At 39.8% G+C, this 18,560-nt stretch overlaps 1 protein-coding gene across 2 annotated transcripts; it reads left to right on the top strand.

The window, feature by feature from the left end:
- Window positions 1-118: 118 nt before the first annotated feature.
- On the top strand, window positions 119-18,469 carry secisbp2l (SECIS binding protein 2-like). 2 transcript variants are annotated; one of them, XM_086071570.1, is made up of 18 exons: window positions 119-375; window positions 3,915-4,123; window positions 6,017-6,341; window positions 6,711-6,849; window positions 7,507-7,730; window positions 7,942-7,966; window positions 8,241-8,308; window positions 8,635-8,739; window positions 8,827-8,946; window positions 9,707-9,874; window positions 9,970-10,111; window positions 10,206-10,375; window positions 10,758-10,890; window positions 10,963-11,125; window positions 11,879-12,099; window positions 13,170-13,324; window positions 13,409-13,628; window positions 13,923-18,469. In XM_086071570.1, exons 1-18 carry the CDS (start codon window positions 355-357, stop codon window positions 14,555-14,557), a joined length of 3,243 nt encoding a protein of 1,080 aa, XP_085927696.1. In that variant the 5' UTR covers window positions 119-354; the 3' UTR covers window positions 14,558-18,469. The 2 variants fall into 2 exon arrangements, with proteins under 2 accessions (XP_085927696.1, XP_085927697.1); XM_086071571.1 differs by having other exon boundaries at window positions 8,244-8,308.
- The last annotated feature ends 91 nt before the right edge of the window (window positions 18,470-18,560 follow it).

Here is an 18,560-nt window from a genome sequence, read left to right on the forward strand (position 1 = left end):
GTCACCTACTAAAGGGACGTCACTTATTAAAGGGTCTGTGCAGGAACGCGATTGGACGCGGAATATATTCCAGCCAATAGGAGCATCGCTGGGCCCCAACTACTTCCGCTCAGGTGACTCCAGTTTCCACTGGACGGGCTTCATCGCCAGTGGGAAACGCTTGGAGCTAAACGCACGGCTAGCGGACGCTTCTCCGCCTCAAAGCCGGATTGTGCATTCAGTCAGGGCCGCCGAGTGTACATCTTGTTAAACCGTCAGGGATTGTTATCATTTACCATGAAGAAGATAAAAAGGCCCACATCCTGACGTCCACTGTGGGGTCAATGACGGACAGTCGCCGTGTGGGTGACTGACATGGATGCAAGTGACATTAAGGTAATTCACTTTCCTTAATTCCGCACTATAATGTTGCATTTTGTTTTATTTATGTGTGTATTTAAACATACAAAGAACACGTTGTTTTGAGATGGGCAGCAGAGCAGTTCTTGGTTAGCATTGGCAGTAGAGCTAACGGCAACGGCTTTTCTCACATAAAGGCTATATCATCCATTGATTTTTTGTTTTTGTTTCTGCTTTTTATCTGTCACAAGTTTATTGTGGTTTTGTGGAGGATTAAGGATATGTGATATGATCCATATATATATATATATATATTATTTTTTTGTATTATTATTATTATTGCCTTCTGCGATGAGAGCGATATGTCTAATGTTGATGCTAACTTGGCTTGTTGCTACATGTGCCAAAACATCTCAGCTGTCACTGAACGACTGTTAGAAGCAGCGACAGCTGAGCGACAATTTATTCAGTCCCTATCGACGAAGAGTAAACTCATGCAGCCATTCCAAAGGAATGAGAGAGTGTTTCTAGGTGAGGCGCTGAGATTTAATAGTGTGGGGAAGAATGTCTGGTTCTTCAGCATTTATGACATTCCACTGGCGTGTGTGTGTGACGAGTGCAGAAACATTCGGCGTGCCAGTGTTTTGGCTGTCCTACCAGGGTCCAGGAATGACGAAATTACTAAAACATAGCCATTCTACACTGTGTGCTGAATTGTGTTACTATGGACAAAGAGTATTAGTGCGTAGATATTGAATAAATGCAGAAATTGATCACATTGAATGTCTACTAGACCACCTTTGTTTCAGTATTTATGTTTATTTATAATTTTCCCCCTTTTACTTTTATATTCTTTGTATAAATTGAAGTAAGTCTTCCCATTACAGTGATGATTTTTTTCTGTGCACATGACAAATATCTTGAAAGTCTCAGTCCACATACCTGAGAAGGTACACAACATATATAGGTGCAATGTTAAAAAGTGTTATTTCCTAATAATAATAATGGTAAGTGACACTTGTATAGCACTTCTATAGCATTAAGATGCTTAATTTTTGCAAAACAAAAAGCTTCAGTGGATCCCTATCTATTTGTTGGCTCTCCCATCCCCAAAGGATGCACATCTGCCTGTGACCTCAATGCAACTTTCACAATTGCAGCTATTCTCCTTCACATGTGCGCTGACACACACACACACGAACACACACAAACGCAGTCAGTCAAGGGGTTTGTCCACTTGGAGCCATTCAAAATCAAAACACAGCGGCACATAACAATTATCACTTCTGATGTGAGTTCTAAATTCAAGTTTCACTACTTGTGCACGTGTGGCCTCCACGTTGGTCCGTGCTGTGCAATTATCTTATCCTGTGTTGCTCTCTCTCTTATCCTCTCAGACGTAATCCCATCACACCTTGCTATGGGAGCCTTTTTCCTATCAGAACCCATTTCACAGTGTGTCTTACTAAATTAAATGTATAAGAATGTATTACGCCATTTTGGAACCAAGTTATGAGCATTTTGTGGTTTAGTATTTGTGGCTTTTTTTCACAGTTCCTCTGAGGTTTGTTCTTAGAATTACATGACGGGCTGAATCTTATGATCAAATAGCAGTGGTTCGTTCACCTGGCCGTGAACTTGCAAGTGCTACTACAAGCTTTTGTACCGCTACAAAACAATCACTTGCAGCCGTATCTTGCATCTTGAGAGTCAACGTTGCCGTTTAGTTTCAGTGATTTGACTGCCCATGCTTAATCTGCTAAAATTCTATTTACACAAAATGACATTTGTGGATGCGTGAAGGAAAAGTGGAGGGGGAAATGAACCACCCACCGCCATTGGCGGTGGGACACAATAGCTGGCTGTGTTACATGTACAGACTTCAGTGTAACTTGCATCCCGAGCATTGTTCGAGAGAAATTAGGAAGCCTCTTTGTTCGCTGAACTCGCTCACCCCTCTTTTAATTTAATCTAATCTTGGACACAGCAAGAAGACAACAAGGACCATGGTTTAAAAATATTGTCAACAAATAAATAACTCAATCCAATCTGTCTATTATAGTATGACAGACATCGACACAAGTTGATTAAGTCTGGGGAAAATTCTTGGAAATATCAACAGGGAAAATGTTTTTTCTAAAAACACAAACATATCTCCATTACAACATGAGACATAATGGCATTCAAACATTCTCCCCACCCACAAAAAAATTGGCAAAAAGTGGCAATTTTTTAAATCTTTAACTCATTCACTGCCATTGATGGCTATAAATGTCAAAAATTCATTTGAACTATTTCTATTAGTTTAACATTTTTTCCCCACTTTTGTTAACAAGAGTATGAAAACCTAGAATTTTTTTTTTGTACATTTAGAACAGATATACAATTTGTGATATAATTATGAGTTAACTAGTGAAGTCATGCGATTTATTATGATTAAAAATTGTAACCGCCCGATGCCCCGAATTTGTAATAATCTTTTTTTTTTTTTATGAATTTATGGCAGTGAATGAGTTGATGTGCCGTATAATCTGTATTACTCAACTGGGATTAAAGAAAAAATGTATTTTCAAGTGTTGAAGTAAAAATAATAATAATAATAACTGAAAATAACTGAGATAATGTGCATGCACAAGTGTGCACACCCTCTTGTAACTGTGACTGGGTCTGTTTAATAGTGACCATTACATTCAAATTCATGTTAATTAGGAGTTGGCACACACTTGCCACCATTTAAAGCGACCCTGATTAACCCCAAATAAAGTTCAGGTCTTCTAGTATGCTGTTCCTGACATTTTTGTAGTACACCTTATCATACAGCACTAGCCATGGTATGCAAAGAGCTTCTACGTTATCAAAGGCACCTCATCATTCAAATCTCTTAGGAGTACAAAATAATTTCTGAGGCATTACAATAGAAACACTGTGACAGTCATGACTGAGTGGAGAAAATATGGTTGAAAAGTGACATTACCAAGAAGTAGTCCTTCCTAAATGTATTCAAAGAAGAAAACAAAACTGGTCAGTGAGGCAGCTAAGAGCCCAAAAGCAACATTGAAGGAGCTGCAGAAATTTCTGGCAAGTGCTGACTCCTTAGTACACGTGACAACAATCTCATATTTGTCATATGTCCTATGGTGTAGGGAGGCAAGCCTTATCTTACAACGAAAAACATACAAGCCTGGCTACATTTTCCAACAACACTCTGCTTACTACACATAACGTCCTTAAATAAAAAAATTAAATAAAAAATCTGTTAATAACCCTTGTTGAGGCTGTGCCGTCTATTGAAATAAAAACTGTATTGATGAAAAGCAAAAAGAATAAGCAAACGTCAAGAAAAGATAAAGTAGTGCTGTTCACTGGACTGAGCTTTCATGATTGACACTGAATCTTGAGGTCGAATGTAGGAGGTTGGGCCATAGCCATTTCCATGAGAAAGGGAGAGCTTAACTTGTGACATAGTACAGGCCATTATAAGCCCCTTTTGAGTAAGAAATCAATTACTTGTAATGATAAATTTTATTTTATTTGCTCCTATTTTAGCAGTAATAATCATGCTTTACTTTTTACAGGATGTGAAACTTTCCGTGGAAGTGGAACCGTTCATCCCACAGAGGAAAGGTTTCGAAGGATCCCTGGTCAACATGAGTCTGTCTGGAGAGCCTGGGGGAGGAGGAGCTGGCGGAGGTATCGGAGGGGGCACCGGAGGGGTGGAAACTACTCCTATACCAAGCTACCTCATCACCTGCTACCCTTTTGTTCAGGAGAACCAACCCAACAGGTACTGTAGGTAGCGTCACAGGTTGCGAAATGGAACCGCTAATATGCAGCGCCACATTAGCATGATTTCTCTTTTAATTGCATGTTGGAGCAGACAACATTTTTGAATGGAAGAGTTCTCTCATGCACAGTAGCCTCGCTCCATTTCCTGATCTTTTGCCCATCCCATCATTGTTGTGCCTCCGCAACAGTTTGTAAGCAGACATCGCTTTGAACAACGCCCATCATCCTCGCTGCTCTACTTGAGTGCACCCAATGACAAAAAAAGACATTAAACGGACTTTTTGTATCGTTGTCACATATTTTTGTGTCTTATTTTGTTTGTTTATTTTAAACATACATCGCAAGGTGGCCAAAATTGGGATTTCCATTCAATGTTGGGTAACTGGTTTAATGGAATCTCTTTTGGGGACTTTCCCATCTTCAGGATGTGGCAGTAACAGGTTTGCAAGTGTTTTTTCCTCTTTTAAAAATATGTGCCGAAGAGGCTCATTTCAACCTTTAATGTCGTAACAGCAAGGAGTTTACATATTTATATGGTTTCACACTTGTTTCGCAGAATTTCAGGAGCAACCAAAACTCAGTTATGAAAACATATTTGGCGGTATCCCAACAATGTATTTTTTTGTAACGTGGTTAAGGAAAAGATACGCCCCGGAGTTCCCAAGTGGACATGGCATCACAACCAGCTTCTAGCGAGCTCATTTTTGTCCACACTAGTGATCTTCTATATCCTGCACACATCCGCTCCTTTGTTTCCTTCCGCACTATTTGAATGCAAGGAAATGACTGCTATAGTTTGTTGGTTGTTAACATGTCACATTTCTGTAGCATGAACACATCTTAACTAACCATCATGTACTTTGTTGTGGTGCCACAGATGCAAACAGAGACCTTTCTCTCTTAAAACATCTTCCTATATTTGTTGATGTATTTATTTTAGTGCTGTCAAAGTTAAAGCCTTAACTAATTAATCACCAAAAATTATCGCATTAATCATGTATTAACGCAGATTAATCACACTATTAGTTTTGACCACAGATGATTCTTTAGCTGACAGCGGATGGTTACGTTAAAGGTAGCACGGGTTGGGTTTGAGCAATCAACATATCTACATGCATTTTAAAGTAAAGCATTTAATGAATGTTTGCGTATGACATTCCCAATATTTGTTCATGTCAAAATATTGGGGTATTTTTTTTTCAATTTAAATTATGCAAGTAATTAACTGATTAGAAAAAGAGGGGATGAGCGTGTGCAGTGGATAAACAAATTTGAAGACGTCCTCATAACTTTAAAGGTCGAAAAAATAAAAATGAACACATATAACAGATGCTCTTTGAATTTGGCGGGCAAAAAATGTTGATAAAAAAGCCTTTTTAATTGAGCGGTTAATCGTGATTAATCAAAATTCTAAAATGTGATTAATTTGATTAAAATATTTAATTGTTTGACCACTGTAATTTATTTTTAGTTAAATATGTTCATAACCAGATCAGCATGGTAGAGTATGTACTAGGGCTGGGCGATTTAATCAATTTCATCAATTTATTCAATTGGATTTGTCAGGATGATTTTTGTAATCATTTTTTGAGCGGCTTCTGGATTTTCTCCATCTCCGCTGACATGCACTGCTTACACTATAACAACATGGCTGGAAACAGAGAGGAGTTTGTGAAAAAGTCCGTGTGACTTTTTTGACCCCCCCTCAGCTATTTTTAATAGAAAGCAACTAGCAAATTTAGTGATTCAAAAAGTCAGTTACACTACATGTGCTATTAGTTTGTGCGTACATACTTTAAACTTTCTGTTCCCTCGCACAAGTTGCATTTCTAGAAACAACATTTTAAACGTCGATTAAAATCATAAACTAGACTTCTCTTGCTCTCCACAGGCAGCATCCAATGTACAATGGAGGGGACATGCGCTGGCATCATCCTAACCCTGGAACTGGTGGTCCCTACCTGGCCTACCCAATTATGTCTTCCCCTCAGCCACCTGTGTCCAATGACTATACCTACTATCAGATTATGCCTGCCCCATGCCCCCCTGTGATGGGCTTCTACCAGCCGTTCCCTGGCACCTATCCAGGCCCAGTGCAGCCTGGGGTTGTTAACCCAGTCTCGGCAGATGTTAGCGAAAGGCCTCTTCCTCTTGGGCCGGCATACGGGATAGCGAATCACCGAGGGAGAGGCATGGTGCGACCTAATATCCCCAAGGTAAAATGGGTTAACTCTTAACTCGTCATATCATCACGTAGACAAAAGTGTTGGTACTTCTTTGTTGGTTGGTTGCTTGTTATTACCCCCTCCTTTTTTCTTTTTTTCTTTCGCTAGCAGATAATATACAATAATTTTTTCTATGTTCTCAAACATCTCTTGTGCCCATAATTTTTCATTAACTGGCTGCTAATATAGCTTCAATTGTGCTTGAAAGTGAATGTAAAATAATTTTCAACTTTGGCGTTTCAACACTTCAAATTGGTCATGGAACAAACTTCTTAGTCAAGGTTTCATTGTATTGTCTTCTCATGTTGGAGATGATTAAATTGCAGCAAACTGTCTTCCTATCACTCTTATGTAAAACAGCAACATTTAGGTGTTTGCCAGCCACCGAGGGGTCGCCGCCCCCCAACCAGGACTCTGGCTTTGCAGAAGGAAGTGTGCAATATAGGTCATGATGGTTGGACTAAGAAAGTACTACTGGTGGATGCAGCCCAGCAGACAGGTAATGATCTTCTTGCTACAGTGCAAAAGATGGTAAAGTTTCACAAGAGTTTCTTTGAATGAAAGCATGTTACTTTCATTTTTAGTGAGGAAGTTATGCTTGCTGCCAGTAACAGCAGCATCTGGTTATTCAAGTTGACGATGCAAATGCTCGGGCTTCTAAACAGATAGGGAATGTAGAGATTCCAGTTGGGTTATTTACATTTGTGCAAGTCATGATGTCACCTGTCAGCATGAAAGCTCTCAATTCCCTCCCACTTCAGTTCTATGCCAAACATGTCTATTTATCTGTGTGAATTTATTTACATTTAGGTCAGTAACAGAGAGATAAATATTCAAACAGAAAAAATACAAGGCCCAACCCTAACCCTTACCTCTGCCGACAGATATTTATTGCTAAACTAGAAAAGCGCTCTGCAAAACACAGATGAGCTGTTGAGAATAGTCGATTTGTCTGGTTACGTCTCACTTCATGGAGAACAACTCAGGCTTTCCAATTATGGACAGTTGGTGCTCTTTTGACTCTGAACTGTACTTTTAATTATTCGTCCAGCTGTATCTTCGTGTTGATTGAAGAACTAATGAAGTAAACATGTCCTGTCTATATTTGACAATACTATATTTTATATTAATGTCTAATCTGTTATATTGTTGCTAGATTTCCCAGGTGAGGTATCCGGGCAATGTTTTGGGGAGCCTGCCAGTCCACTTCTGTGGAAGAACCGAACAAAGAGGCAACAGGCATCCAATGCAGCTGAACGCTACAACGATCAGGGCACCAGTGAAGCGGATATAGACAGCGACAGTGGCTATTGTAGCCCCAAACATAAACAGGCAGCAGGAGTAACACATCGAACAGCAGAGACGTCCACATCATCCACCGTATGGCAACATGATGGTTTTTTTTGTATTAACAGTGATGCATTTTGTTGGCTTGGCAGCATTTTTTGTGACGTGTGAAAATGTTTCAGATTAATCAAAAAATTTTAATAGTCCAAATGCAAGTGTAGCAATTATTAAAGCTTATCTTATCAACCATCAAATCAACTATTATAGGTTAACTGCAATATCTTTTCTTTGGTTTTTTTTGTAGGGAGTTGAGACTGGTGTGATGACAAGTAAGTTCAAATGCTCAGTTTTGTTTTACACATTCAAGAGTATAAGTTGAACTAGATATAAATAACTTATGTTTCTACTTGGGTGGGACTGTTTGTAAAGTTTGAGTTATTTTAGTACATGAAAGGGTAAAACTGAACACCATTGCCTTTATGGACTTGGAATTTTTGCATGTGTCTCCCTTGTTTTAATGGCCTCAATTATTCACTGTTACTTACAATGCACTGTCTAATGTACTATAGTTTCTAATCAGTTGTGGATCTTTGTCTCTACTAGCAGGTACATGGGTTAATTTCCACAGAACAGACCAGAGGAAGAATCCTGAACAGAGTAACTTCTCACAGGTGCATTTATACACACTGCCCTCCATAATTATTGGCACCCCTGTTTAAGATGCTTTCTTTAGCTTCTTATACTACACACTTTTCAGTATGAAAGTATGCTTCTGCAATGACAATTGAGCTAGTTTCCAGCTTTTAACACTATCTTAACCCAGGGATACAAATATGGAGTATATTAGTAAGTAAATAAATACACAAAGGCTATAAGCATATTTCTAAAAAAATATTTTTTTAAAATCCTACAGGCTTTTAAATTTTTTAAACGACTTAGGCTTGTTTTATTTATATTTATTATTATTTTTATTTTTATTTTTATTTTTATTTCTTAGGATTTTCACAGTCCAGGGCGTGGTCTTCCAAACAAGCCAGAACATAGACTGCAGCCAGCACTGGCCACACGTGACGAGATCACTCCGGAGCCCCTTTACTTTGAAGTGGGAAAACCAATAGCTTGTTAACGTACCATTTCACTGGTTCCACTTTGTATTTCTTGCTTTGAGATTTATTTTACACATTACAAGGATGAAGATGAGAGAGATGAGTTCCCAGACTTGCCCACTCGAGGTGGTGTCCAGCGTTGCACCAAAGCAGAAGCAGTTTCAGCCCAGATGCAAATGCAGCCAAAACTGCATAGAAATCTGGTATGTTTCAGAAAGTCTAAAGTCAACATGAGTATACAAGTAATGCCGGCGTGCTAACATTTTGGACTGGTAAACTTTCGTATGTTTTTTTGGCGGTTTTGGCCACACAGTGGATTTTAAAGGGTTGGAACATTTCTCGTTAATTTCCAAAAGGTTTAGCACATTTTTGTCAATAGTGTAAACTTTAAATTAATATCGATTTTATTTCTAAACATCCTTTTTACTTTGTTAAATTGAGGAAACAATATTCCCTAATTACACTGTGGGGCTTGTAATAAGTTGTGTGCATGTGACCAGGAATTTACAGTTGTAGTTTTAAGATTAAGTTGCTTTTTTTTCTTCTCAAGCACATTTCCAGGTTCTTGCTGTTTTGTAAAGCCTTGTAAAAAAAAAGAAAGGAAGACCCAATTCCATTTGATTGATGTGGAAAGCGTCCAACTTTGGACTAATTTGATAAAATCTTGCTAGATATTATTGTCATATTTTTTCTTCTTCTTTTTTTTCTTTTATAACAAATGTTGCATCTGTACTCTTGTTATTCTAAAGCTGGTGTTGCGTATAAATGACTGAGTGTTTGGCTCCACTCTATTGACGCTGATTGATAAATACAAAACCACTGGTTAGTATTCCCAATAATACCTGAAAAGTGTTCGTTTTATTGGTTCCTTTGAAACTCTGAACTTTGTACTGAGAAAAAAAGTGTTCTTTCCCACTTTTTGAAAACATGGCTCAATGTGTTGAAGTTTTTTTCTTATCACAGCTAGAGAACCTAGCGGAAGGCTCGCCCATCAACATTGTGCAGACACCGATCCCTATTACCACGTCTGTTGCCAAGAGGACCAAGAGCCAGAGGAAGAAGGCCCTGGCTGCTGCCGTGGCCACTGCTCAGGAATACTCAGAGATTAGTATGGAACAGCAGAAATTACAGGTATTGTGTTATGCATTCAAGACTTAATGTTCATCTGGAGTCAACTTTTTTTTTTTAGTCGAATGACCTTGTTCTGTCTTTTCCCCCTTTAACAGGAGGCTCTCACCAAGGCAGCAGGCAAGAAGAGCAAAACTCCTGTCACGCTGGATTTAGGAGACATGCTGGCAGATTTGGCTAAACAGCAGCAGGCAATGAAGGCCAGACAAATCACCAATACCAAGCCACTATCTTTCGCAGGTACTCCAGCCTGAATTGATGTTTAGCATTCAAATATCCTCTTGGAATTCTGCACTTTTTTTCTCTACATGTCTACTGTCTTATTTTCCTGCAGTTGGAACAACTACGCCATTCCACAGTACAGGCAGCTTGGCAGCTATGTTGAAGGGTCACCCTCAACCACACTTGGGCTCCCCTAACCCACTGGATTCCACTGCTCCCCGTATTAAAAGAGGGAAGGAGCGGGAAGTCCCCAAAGTCAAGCGACCAACAGCTCTCAAGAAGGTTAATGGTTGATGCTAATGATTCAGGAGAGGCGGAGGCACAATGAGCCTAAATTACAGTATATATATATATATATTGTCCAAATGTAGTCAAGTTCTTTTTTTCTTCCTGTTACTTGTATAACCAATTAAAAGCAGTGAAAATAGATAGAAGATATGCATCTTGAAGTATTGCAAAAACTCAGTCTATTTCCTTGTTCTGCGGAAGCTTGACGTGGGATAGGTGTTTGTTTTTGTAATGTAGAAATAATAAGAGTGAGCAAGCAATTTAGTGCCCACTATTGAGGATCTTGCTAAATCAGCTCCAACATGTATGTAAACCCAAAATGGAAAATCAGTTGTTAATTAGTTGCTCACTTTTGTTTTTCTGCTGTTTTTTTAAGATTATTCTTAAGGAAAGAGAAGACAAAAAAGGTAAAACAAACATGGCGCAAGAGTCGTCCTGCCAAGAAGAACACAGAGATGATAGTTTACATTTTACTGAAGATCTTTCCCAAGAGCCTGCCTCTCAAGAAGGTGAAATAATTGAATTGTTGTATTGTTGCCAACAAATCCTTGTTAACAATTCCTTGCATCTCTTTGTCACAGAAAATGGCCTGAGTGTGCCTAGTGACGCATCCCTCTCCCCAGCCAGTCAGAACTCTCCATACAGCATCACCCCTGTCTCACAGGGTTCTCCTTCAAGCTCTGGCATCGGGAGTCCCATGGCTTCAAACGCAATCACAATTATCCACAGTCGACGCTTCAGAGAGTAAGTGACTCACTTTTGTAATTGCTATTAGAAATCTGGCCATTAGTTGTTTCACCCAAAAAATAGCCTGGACTAGGAGAAGTGTCTGCTCGTGGGTATTTTTTGGACAGGCGGACCTTTGTACAATGCAGAATTGTAGAGGATGGCACAGATGTCTGACACATTGTGCCTCCTCAGCAAAAATGTATGCAAGTAGCCACAAACGTGTCTTTGTGTCTTGTGCTATAGGCCTATTGTCCTTGCTCACTCTTCTCCAACACATTTTGCAGTTATATCCTCCAAATGGCCCTCTTGGCTAAATCCCTTCCAATCCTCTGCTGTGACCACCATTTGCGGGGGTATATATGATCACAACCACCGTCTGCTGTTAGCATACTTGAGAAAATACAATGCTGTATAAACAAAAATAGCCACTGGAAGCAATGTAATTCAGTCCGACTGCGGACACCGGATTTCACGATGATATGCGCTTGGCCTCATGGGAAATCTGGTTCTTTCAAGGGAAATTAAAGGGAAACAATACCACTTTTGTCCAAAGGTGCCGCCATAATCAACAAAAACCAAATGCTCATTTGTGCTACTTCAAAAGCTTAATATTTAGTGTTTAGATTATTTTACATTATACAACAAAATTATATTAAAACTGAGTATATAGATTGCGGTATGCTGCAGTGTTAGTGATGATTTCTATTTTCCTTTACCTTACCATCATGACGTCTAAAGTGTGCTGTGTCATGTTGTTGCCCTCCGCAGGTACTGTAACCAAGTCCTGAGCAAGGAGATCGACGAGAGTGTGACACTGCTGCTACAGGAGCTGGTCCGCTTCCAAGACCGTTTCTACCAGAAGGATCCCAACAAGGCCAAGTCCAAACGCCGCCTCGTCATGGGCCTCAGAGAGGTCACCAAGCACTTGAAACTGCGTAAGATCAAGTGTGTCATCATCTCTCCCAACTGTGAAAAGATCCAAGCCAAAGGTGAGAGATGATGCTTATCCTCGAGCTTTTTGCTGTTTGTGTTCTCAGGTCAAATTTGATGGAATCTTGGTGGTGTTTTTAGGCTTAGTTAATTGATAGTGTTATTCTTCCGCGTTTGAGATGTCCTGCTTTGTTGTTGGTCTTTGAATGCACCTTGTGCACGTCAAAAGTGAATGTATGTTTCTGCAACTCTCAATGCAGCTACTTCAAAGCACCCGATATAGTAGACTTGTCCGTTAAATTTGCTAGTAATCCTTTGCATTCGTTGTATTTAAATGTGAAAAGTTGAGAATGGCTTAAAACTGTTTGGTTAACATGCTTGTGTGAGTATTTGTTTGCACATTTGCAATGTTGATATGTTGGTTTGTGCTCATGTGTAATTTAGGCAAATAGGCTATTATTTACTATTGACGATCATAAAGGTGGTTCATCTGTTGAATAATGAAACTGCTGAATACAGTTGTTTATGTAACATGTTCATTCTTGTGTACATCCTATATATATGGTGTTAGCGCATTAGGGTCCTTTCTATTAGCTGTCATCTATCATATATGCAATTAGAGAAACACTTTTCTTTACACTAATGTATACAACATTATTTAGTCTAGTCTAAACACTGTATTCTGATCAGTATTGTGTTTGTGGAATATGAGTTGAGCAGCAAAATCCACCCATTTTTATCCATCTCACGGTGCAGCCATTATGTTACTTGCTGTCAACGGAAAATGACATCTCAGGTAACAACCAATCACAGCTCAGCTGCAGAAAACAGGTAAGCCGTGATTGGTTGGACTCGTTACCTGGGCCCTGGGCACCTGCAATGTCATTTTCAGCCGACCTTCCCACTGAGATGGATAAAAATAAGTGGATTTTACTGCTTAACTCGTATTCCACAAACACAATATTAGTCAGAATGCCGTGTTTAGACTAATGAGGTTGTATAAAACATTATTGTAAAGAAAATCTTTGGGTTGACTTCCCCTTAAGGTAGGAACTGAGCTGTCTCTTTGAAATGATTGTTTATGTTTCCAGTTTTGAACCATTTCTGTGACTTGCATGCTGTGTTGCAGGTGGTTTGGATGAAGCTCTGTACAATGTAATAGCAATGGCTAGAGAGCAGGGGATCCCGTTTGTGTTTGCCTTGGGCAGAAAAGCGCTTGGACGCTGCGTCAACAAACTAGTGGCTGTTAGTGTGGTTGGCATCTTCAACTACTGTGGAGCTGAGGTACGAGAACACTCAATTACACTTGATTTTTCATTCCTTCGCTCTCCGTAAAACAGAATACATGTTCTCATCTGCTTCCTCCAGGGTCTATTTAACCGCCTGGTGTCACTAACAGAAGAAGCCAGGAAGGCCTACAAGGACATGGTTTCGTCTCTGGAGCAAGAGCAGGCAGAGGAGGCTTTGAAACACGTCAAGAAAGCCCCATACCACATGGGGCATTCACGCAACCACTCTGCAACCTCCGCGACCTCCTTTTGCTCCGTCATATCTGAGCCCATCTCGGAGGTCAATGAGAAGGAATATGGTGAGATCCCTCATCTACCTTTCTTTGTTTTGACTGCCAACTTCACTTAATTGGTCCAATTGATGTCTATATCCTGCAAATGTCTTTGATAGTCACTCTATGCCAGTGATGGATGCTCTTCCACTAGATTAGAGGATACCATGAACCTGTGTATCCACTTGGCAGCATGACTGTCAGAACTTGTATTGTCATGAACATATTTTTACATGCGTTACTCAAAAAAAGTGGGTGTACCTCACAATTTGCATGTTTGTCTTAAGAAAGCGTTCATAAATCCTTTCCCACTTCCTGCAGAGACCAACTGGAGAAGTATGGTTGAAACTTCAGACGCTCCGGAGCCAGTAGAGGCTGAAATAAGTGCCCCTCCCCCTTCCCTTGAACCCCCCAGAGACAACGAGACTCCAGCAGTCGCCACAAGCGCCGTCCCGCAGAGAACGGCGGCGCCGGCTCACGGCGAGCGCGATGAGGTCCGCGTCGACGACCGCCTGGAGCTGGCCTCCCAGCAGAGCACCGAGACGGGCTCGCTGGACGGCAGCTGCAGGGGCCCGCTCAACTCCTCTATCACCTCCACCACCTCCACCCTGGTCCCCGGCATGTTGGAGGAGGCGGATGAGGAGGATGAGGAAGATGAGGACTACACGCCCGAACCCATTTCTGTGGAAGTGCCCACCCTCAACAGCCGCATCGAGTCGTGGGTGTCAAAGACCCTGGAGAACATGCAGCTGGCTAAGAGCCAGGACAGTACAGAGGAGGAGGAGGACGATGAGGATGAGGAGGAGGAAGAGGAAGAAGAAGAAGAAGAGGAAGAAGAAGAGGAGGAGGAGGAGAGAGCACAGAGTGAGGAGGAGGAAGGCCTAGTTTCAGATGATATCGTGGATACCAAGGTGGACAGCAAAGAGCAGGTGGAGGTCAAGGAGGTCACGGCCTGACTTGGTTTCTCCTCTTCCTCCTCAGTTATCGCTTCCCACATGTTGTCATCTCATAAAACCAGCAGCTGTTCTCCTTGCATCTCCATACCCTGACACCAGACCTAATCTCGCACCTAGGGCCTGATTTACTCAAGATTTGCATGCGCAAAAGCAGGCGCATGGAGGCTGATTTAATAGCCAATAACCAACCTTTTCCACAAATTCTAATGGCATATTGTCTATTCATCATGGAATAATAGAGCTTCTCAATGATCTAAGACAGTGCTTCTCAAATGTTTACGCAAAGTGACAATATCCTGATCAACCTTAATATGCGCGTAGCATTGACGACCTGTTCATCAAAACCGAGGCAGAGGTTTTATTCCTGAAAAGTATCATTGCTGTCGGGCAAAATCCTCACATCTACAAAATCATGAATTCTCAGGTTTATAGGTGTACACCACCATCACTACAACGCCCCTCCCCCAAAAAACTCATTTTGGAGAGGCTGAAAAGTCACTAATTATTACACTTCAAAATAATCCAATATCTTGTTTACAGTATATGACATAAAACATGCACCAATAAAACGGGGTTTCCACGGGTCATTAAAAAGTATTAAATGGATTTTGCTCAAATGAAAGCCTTAAATGTCATTAAGAAGCATTAAATATGATGCAGAAAGGCATTAAAAATGTAAATACAATTGTTGTTCATGCCCCACGACTCTTGTGAGGAATAAGCGGTTTGGAAAATGGATGCATGGATGTTATTCATGTTTTATTCTACATACAACGTTGTGTAAAGGGAGTCACTGTCACACAGATTAGCAATAATAAATGTAATTTACAGTGAACAAAATGGCCTGGAGTCAACATGTTGCTTCATATAACAATTTCTCTGATCTGGAAAAGAAAAATGTAGTGTTCCTGTCACCAACGTCCAACATGAAACACTAATGGCACATAGTGGCAGAAAATTAACACAAATCTATGACTCAATGTTTTACACTCCTTTTAACCCGAACTTAACTGTAACTATGAATTACTTGATATAAAATTACACAACCACATTTATATTTGGTGACTAAATTTGTCTACTTCTATAAAGAGTATGAAAAACTTTTAAAAGATTTTATTGTACATTTAGAACACATTTAATGTGATTTATTTGCGATTAATCGCAAGTTAACTATGGAAATCATGTGATTAAATAAGATTAAAAATTGTAATTGATTCACAGCCCTAATATATAAACATATGTATGCATGTAATGTACGTGTGTCTGTGTACAGTATAACATGGGTATTAAATTAGGTCTAAGTTGCGTTAAAAAATGCATTAAATTAGGTTTTATTATACTTGCAAAACCCCTTTAAAAGATGATTTGATTTTAAAGTGGAATGATTCAATTCAATATGCTGTAGTTCAGTTCGAGAGAGTATGATGCAATGAGTTATTGGTGTTATTTTACATTATGAACCTGTCAGTGCTGCACATGTGACATTTCCTTCTAAGATAAATCTTTCCAATAACAGACAATTTGATACATTACTCGATATATTTTAAAGTGGAATGATTTGGTTTGATTTGACACGCTGACATTTAAAAGCTGATTTTCTGATTCAAATCATTTTTTTCCCTTACACCCCGAGCTGTCGTTCATTTGAAATGGTAGAATACAGCGCCAGCCATGCAAATCCAAGTCTGTGCTCAAACCAAACTTTCAACCAGACAATTGTTTAGTACTTCTCTCATTATTGTCTAAAAAGCATCCAGACTTTCAATCTTGAGGTTATAGAATGAGAATCAACGTTTTACAATACTGCTCAGAAAGTTGAGCGTATTTTTTTGTGAAAAAAATATGACATTGACCATATTTGGATATACGAGGCTTCTGCCTGACAGCAACGGTATATTTACTATTGGTGTAAGCCACTGCATTAGGGCCTGTATGAACATGACCACTGCGCCTAAATAGCAAAATGTTTAAAAACAAATTGTCCTAAAAGTTTAAATGAAAATGTAAAGTTAAATACAACTGTACTGTTCTTAATGAATTGTACTTGACAAAAAAAATGTACAAGCATCTGTAAAATACTGGTAATAACTTGTTATTTGTTCACATACCACTAGAGGGAGCCCACATACCACTACACTTAGAGAATCACTGATTTAAGGGCTGATGTGGAGCTAATCCCAAGAAGGAGTCATGCCATAGCGCCCATGGCAAAACTCCTTTCAACTCTGCACTAAAATTACGCCGCCGACGCACAGAAAAGCAATTGTGCTGGTCTCTCCCACAGCAGTTTTATGACGTGCAGTTCCAAGTTTTAAGTGCCATGTTGGGCAGGATGGAACATGATGATGACCATGACGATGATACGTTCAGTCGTGATCGGAGTGAGAGATTTCTGCACCTCATTAATATGTTTGCTAGCCTCTTCCAATTCCATCACTTCATACTTTATTTTTCACTTATGGTTCTCTCCAGATTTTGGTGAAAATCCTCTTTTTTTTCTACACCAGATTGACGCAATCTGAATGAATGAACGCACAAATTCAGCACGCGCTGTTTGACGTTTTAGTAAATCAGGCCCCTAATCTCAGGTATTCGTCAGTGCAGAACACTCGCACACCACGGAGAGGGTCGAGGACCAAGCGGCAGCAGGTTCAAAATGCTAACATTCAGCCTGTAACCTGCAACACTTGAATCCGGAAGAAACTTTTTCCATTTTTCCCCTCCTCCCAAATTAACAGTCTCCATTTCTGGGAGCAAATGTGGAAAAGTTTCAGAGATCTTGTGACTCCTCTGCTCCCGTCTTAATCGAGCACAGACCATTTACAGCTGTGTGTGTGTGTGTGTGTGTGTGTGTGTGTGAGTGTTTGTTTACAGGCACGTAACTTACATTTGCTTTGCTGTGTTCATGAGCTTTACCTTTTTGTACATATTGTGTTGATGTGAGCGCTTTCCCCTTAGCTTCGTTGCTCCACGAGGGAGGGAAGAAAGGAAAGAAGACACTTTTTTTGGGTTGCTTGGCCGCTGTGTAGTTTCCCCGGACAGCCGGGTTTTCTCAAATGGCTCCTATCAGTCTGCAGGAAGTGTTTTATAAAGTGATTTGCCCCATTCTGCATTCAGATAATTTAAAGAGGATGTAACTTCTTAGAAGCAAAACAGTAGCGTCTCTGTGTACAGTACTGGGTTGTCATTTTCATCTGGATGTGTTCCTCGCAGTATTTCGTATTAACTGTCGCCGTTCGTGCTCTAGGGCGTTCTATAGAAGTTGTGACGAGGTTGAGTAATGTTGTTTTAATACACCGGCGTTCTCATTTGTAATCCAAAACTAGGATGTTTCGTTCAAAAAGCAGTTACACCATTGTCCGGCTGCAACTACCATGATAGCGAAGATAAGCTAAACTAGAGAAGACCCTTTGTTTACTAAAGAGCAAATGACGTATTTCACACTGCTAATGCCTTTACTAAAGGTGTATTAGGTGTTGATTGTATATTTAAGAAAAGGTAAACACCCATCCATTTCCCAAAGCCATTTTAACATGTTCTAAGTGAAATCCAATTAAGTCAGTTGTGCGAATTAAGTGTCACAAATTTTGGATCCTGAAAGTGTTTCTAGTTTAATAAAAGGTACTTTGTCCCTGTGGGCCTTTTTTGTTGCCACATCCATCAAAGTGTTCATCAAAAACAAGCGTGTATTTTTTTGCACTATGTACATACATGACTAAGAAAAGAGGTCTTGTGATTTAAAATGAGCAAAGAAAACAAGTTAACAAACGGTTCAATGAAGTACTTTTTCAGTGTGTTCTGTCTTTATATAAATATTTATGACTCACTAGCAACATTGTAAGAGGCTGTTTCTCATAATCCCTGAACTATATGGACTGATGATTAACATCATTAAAATGTTGTTAAAAATAATTCATATGGATGTTTCATTTATTTACAATGTGATTTTTTTTCTCCTCTTGCAACAGAGCTGGAACAGATGTTTTTCCGTATCTTTGCCTTT

This window comes from Leptonotus elevatus, chromosome 3, assembly GCF_054856555.1.
Source record: "Leptonotus elevatus isolate MCC_2025b chromosome 3, RoL_Lele_1.0, whole genome shotgun sequence".
Lineage (NCBI taxonomy): Eukaryota > Metazoa > Chordata > Actinopteri > Syngnathiformes > Syngnathidae > Leptonotus > Leptonotus elevatus.